The sequence below is a fragment of the Vigna umbellata genome, chromosome 5, assembly GCF_029865625.1.
Source record: "Vigna umbellata cultivar VRB3 chromosome 5, Vumbellata_1.0, whole genome shotgun sequence".
NCBI lineage: Eukaryota > Viridiplantae > Streptophyta > Magnoliopsida > Fabales > Fabaceae > Vigna > Vigna umbellata.
In genome coordinates this window covers 3,225,469-3,230,923 of record NC_142169.1, presented here as the reverse complement: position 1 = coordinate 3,230,923, position 5,455 = coordinate 3,225,469, and the positions used below count along the sequence as shown (strand labels likewise).

General features: G+C 38.6%; 1 protein-coding gene across 1 annotated transcript; it reads right to left on the bottom strand.

Moving 5' to 3' along the window:
- Positions 1 to 2,496: 2,496 nt before the first annotated feature.
- On the bottom strand, positions 2,497 to 4,541 carry LOC148197532 (uncharacterized). Its single transcript, XM_088114976.1, has 3 exons — positions 3,497 to 4,541; positions 2,790 to 3,314; positions 2,497 to 2,663 (listed from the first exon to the last, which is right to left on the bottom strand). The coding sequence occupies exons 1-3, from the start codon at positions 4,539 to 4,541 to the stop codon at positions 2,497 to 2,499; spliced, it is 1,737 nt and encodes a 578-aa protein (XP_087971102.1).
- Between the last annotated feature and the right edge of the window lie 914 nt (positions 4,542 to 5,455).

The following is a 5,455-nucleotide window of genomic DNA, read 5'->3' as shown; positions in this document are numbered from 1 at the left end:
ACGTTGAGTGTATGTGTCTCTTACTCCCATTGTAACCATAGGGAACTAGATGAGCAATATAGTGGAAGCATTCAACCGCCCGATCGTTTGACCATAACCTCTAAGCCTCAACCACATGGCCTTCTTCGGCCTCAACCTTTTGGTTGTTCAGCCTCAACCGCATATCTTCGGCCTCAATCTCTTGGTTGTTTAGCCTCAACCTCTTGGTTGTTCAACCTCAACCTCTTGGTTGTTCAACCTCAACCTCTTGGTTGTTCAACCTCAACCTCTTGGTTGTTCAACCTTAACCATACGACCTTCTTCGACCTAAACCTTTTGGCTATTCAGACTCAATCGCACGACATCTTTCAGCCTCAACCTCTTGCCTTTATTCAGCCTTTACCGTACTGTCTCAGTCGACATCATTATCTAAGCCCCTATAGACTTCAATAGTTTGGTCGTTGGACCTCAACCGTTCGTCTTGACCTCTTTCGACCTCAACTAGTCAACTTTTCAACTTTTCAGTCTTCACATCTCGATAGATCAGCCTCATATGCATCTTGGCCTCTTTCAACCTCAAACTGTCAACATTTTAGTCGATAGCTCGACCGATCAGTCTCATCTTTGTCTTGACAACTTGGTCATTTGGCCTTAACATAACCTCATTCGACTTCATCATCTCAGCCTCTTTTGGCTTCAACAACTTGATCAATTGGCCTCAACCCTTAGTACTGACCTCTTCCAGTCTCAACCTGTTGCCTTTTAGTCTTAACGATCGGTCTTACAAGCGTCTTTGTCGTTCGGTCTCATCTGCGTCATCACCGTTCAGTCTCATCTGCATCTTCATTGTTCAGTCTCATCTGCATCTTCATTGTTCAGTCTCATCTGCATCTTCATTGTTCAGTCTCAACATAACCTTATTCAGCTTCATCATTTCAATCTCTTTTGGCTTCAACACCTCGATCGTTTGATCTCGACTACCTTGTAGTTTCATCTCGACATAGCCTCATTCAGCTTCATCTTGTTAGCCTCTCTTGGCTTCAAAAGCTCAGCCTTTTGACAGCATCCATTTGTCCTAGCCTCTTTTGGCCTCAACTTATTGACTTTTTAGTTTTGATAGCTTGACCAATTGATCTCTTCTACGTCTCAACCAATTAGTTGTTCAATTTCAACATAGCCTCATTTGTCTTCATCATTTTAGCCTCTCTTGGCTTCAACAGCTAAGTCATCCGACCTACCCCATTCTTCCTAGCCTATTTCGGCCTCAATTTTTTGACTTTTCAGTCTTGATAGTTTTACTTATTGGTCTCATCTCCATCTTGACCTCATTTAGCATGAATCTGTCGACTTTTCAATCTTCACATCGCGGTCGATTGGTCTCATTTGTGTAATCTCAACATAACCTCATTCAGCTTCATCATCTCAACATGTTTTAACTTCAACACCTCGATTGTTCAATCTCGATCGCTTGGTTGTTCGGTCACAACATAACCTCATTCAACTTCATTATCCCCACCTTTCTTCATTTTAATAGCTTAGTCATTCAACCTCAATTGTTCGTCCTGGCCTGTTTCAGCTTGAACTTGTTGACTATTCAGTCTTGATGCCTCAACCGATTGACCTTATTTTCATCTTGGCCTTTTAGGCCTTAACCTTTCGACTTTTCAGTTTTGATAGCTTGGTCAACTGGTTTGATTTGCATCCTTATTGTTCGGTGTCAACATAGCCTCATTCAATCATCTTAGTCTCTTTTGGCTTTAACACCTTGATCGTTCGGTCTCGACGACCTAATTATTCAACCTTAACATAGCCTCATTTGACTTCCATCATCTCAACCTCTATTGGCTTCAAAAGCTCAGCCTTTTGGCCTCAACTGTTTGTCCTAGCTTCTTTCGACCTTAACCTATTGGCTTTTCAATGTTGACTGCTTAGTCGATCGGTCTCAATTGTATTGTCATTGTTCAGTCTCAACATAGCTTCATTCGACTTCATTATTTTAGCCTCTCTTGGCTTCAATAATTAGGTCGTTTAACCTCAACCATTCGTTTGGCCTCTTATGGCCTCAACTTGTCGACTTTTCAATCTTAGGTTTTTGCATCAAACTAGGCAAATATGCCTTCAATATTATCAAAATGGGTAAATTTTGACCCAAAGTGAAGTCGTGGGGGGCCAAAACGACTTCAAATGAAGAAGGCGTGCCCCCCCCTACACGACTTCACACTATTCATGTGTTCAGTGTTGAAGTCGTGCACCCCAAAAATGACTTCTGGGTGCTGTAATCGATTACAATGTACTGGTAATTGATTACAGAGTGTTGAAATCGTGACCCCCCTGCACGACTTCAAGTGAGTAGGCAGAAAACATACTGGTAATCGAGTACGACACTTCTGTAATCGATTACCAGTGTGTTTGTGGTCCAAGAACCACTCTGGTAAGCGATTACAATGTACTTGTAATCGATTAATAGTAATATATCAATAATGGATTTGATTACAATTGGGTAAGATTAAGAAAAAACTAATGACGAAAGGGACAATTTCCCCTATGATGCCCTTCGTTGCGGTAGTAAAAGCATTTTTTTGGCTTATCTGGATTGGATTGATCCATTTCATTATGAAGCCTATTTGTAGATGGTCTTCCGGATGCCTTGCGTCGCATTTTAGGATCTGATATGAAGTTTGGACCTGTATACACAGACCAATAATCTTGATTTTAGATTGGGTGAAATTGTACTTCGTATGCCTTGAAAATGTTGTTAAGACTGTACACTGGATCGATTACTTGGGTTAGTGGGATATGCGAAAATGAACAAACAGCAATGACATGATGACATGGGAGACGAGTAGCCTGGAAGTGACCACAATCACACCACCATTCATTTAGGCTGACCTTGTAGGAAAGTGGAACAGGGCGATAGTGGTGAGGTGTTGAAATTTCCTGAACATCAAATTCAGAATTTTCACGGTTGTAGCGATGAACATGACAAAATGCGGATTGTTGTTGATTTTTCCTAATGATGTCGGCGATTTGTTCAGGAAATTGGTGTCCTGCTTGTAGCATACAGTTCGCCTTTAATCCGCGTTCAACAAACCATGATTGTGTCCTCTCAAATGTTGTTCTGATGAGAGCACATATTGGTAATGAACGTGCTCCCTTTAAAATGGAGTTGGTGCACTCAGCAAGATTAGTCGTCATATGTCCATATCTTCTCCCTCCATCAAAAGCCTGAGACCATTTTTGTAATGGGATTTTATCTATCCAATCAACTTGTTGTGGGTATTGGTTTCTCAATGCAGCAAGTTTTGCCGTCACAGTTGGTTGCTTGACCTCGTAAGCTGTAATGATGTAATGAATAAATAAATTAAAGAATAATGTTAACAAAATTATAAAAGTAAAAATGTATGAAGAATGTTTGTAGTAGTACCTAAATTGATGAATTGTTTTTTGAGGTCGTGATTTTTGAATCTGTTGTTGAAGTTGGATGCTAGATGACGTATGCAATAAACAGAGTTCAAACCATCTTGTTCCCAACCAACTTCTTCCGATCTCAAGGCCGATAGGATACCCTTTCCTATGTCAATGATGATGTAAATATTTTGTTGATGGCAAACATGTTCTCGAAGTAGTTGAAAGAACCATATCAAGGCCTCCTTTGTCTCACCTTCTACAATGGCAAAGGCCAATGGGAAAAGATTTCTATTGCCATCTTGAGCTATGGCGGTGAGCAAAGTTCCATGATATTTACCCGTTAGAAATGTACCATCAACTTGGAGAATGGGTTTACAGTATTTGAATCCTTGTATGCAAGGACCGAAAGACCAGAAAACTCTTTCCATAATATAGCAATTATTGTCGGTTTGTCCATCAATCTGCACTGGAGAACCAGTGCATTGTAAAATTGTACCTGGGTTTGCTTCCTTGATGGCATGCAACCACCTCGGCATGTGGTTATAAGAGTCCTCCCAGTCTCCAAACTCCATAGCAAGAGCCTTTTGTTTAGCGATCCAAGCTTTTCTATATGACACAGAATATCCGAATCGACCTTTAATATCTGCAATCAAACTCTTGATTGGAATGGATGGGTTTGTCCGGATTGAATTTGATATGATCGCGGCAATGTGAGTACTATCAAGATTTGTATGATCTTCAGATAGTATTGTTGAGAAACACGAATGTTGTCCGTCTATATTTTTGATTTCCCAATATTTACGGACTTTGCTATAAGCTGCCCTCAAACGCCATTGACAACCGTTGTGATATTCCACACAACGAATAACATAAATGTTGGGCTTCGATTCAACGACGGTGTATTTGTAACCGTTGGTTATGTGATAATGTTTGATTGCAGCAATAGTTTTGTCCTTTGACTGGAACTGCATACGTTCATTCAACTCTGCAACGACATGTGCAGATGATTGTGTGATGTGGTCGTCGTTGTTGTCATCTTCAAGTATGTTGTCTAATTCATCATCGGTGCTGAAGTCATCGACGTTATCTAATATCAAAGGTTGTTCGTCGATGAATTGCGATGATGAAGATGCTGGAAAGTTCCCTGATGCCATATTGTTAAAGACTATGTAAGATGGATTTGTTAAAGACTGATATATAGATATATATAGAAGTTGTGGGGAGGGGAAGGTTACTTTTGATAACTGGTAACTGGTTGTTACGGTCTAAAATAGGAAGTACTGATAAGTGGGTGTTACGGTCTAAAATAGAAGTACTGAACAATAATATAGCACTGTCAATATAGCACTGTTATATATGTATATAGACTTCCATGCAATTATAACGTATGTATAGTATTACATTTATTTCATTCCGTATAAAGTCATTTGCAGTGTGGTCTGATATCATAAGCTTTTTATCACACGTTTTTTTTTATTACTTATACATATTGAGAAAATAATTTGTTTTATTGTTGTTAAAAAATAAATAATGTAGTATTTAGATGTATAAAAATAATATATTTTAGAAATAATTAAAATCTGAAATAGGAAAATTTCACAACTAGGATTTAAATAAAAAAAATGAAAAAAGGGAAGTTGTGGGGAGGGGGCACGATTTCAATAGGTGAAGTCGTGTACCCCCTACACGACTTCAATGGTTGAAGTCTTGTAGGGGGTACACGACTTCACCTATTGAAGTCGTTCCCCCTCCCCACAACTTCCCTTTTTTCATTTTTTTTATTTAAAATCCTATTTCTAAAATTTTCACAATTTAAAAAATTATTTTTTAACTCTAATAAAATGCTTCAATATTACAATTCAATAAAATTCATTAAATACATTTTATTTATTAAAATTCATTACATATTTTTACATTTTATTTTATGGAAAAAATATTTATTGCAATTCATTAAAATGAGGTGGTAGGTGTGATGACCTTCTACACATGCACTCTGCACCTTAGCCTCTGACCACCAACATTAGTCATGCTATTCAACTTTCCTATTCATTTGCATGCCTAAATTTGG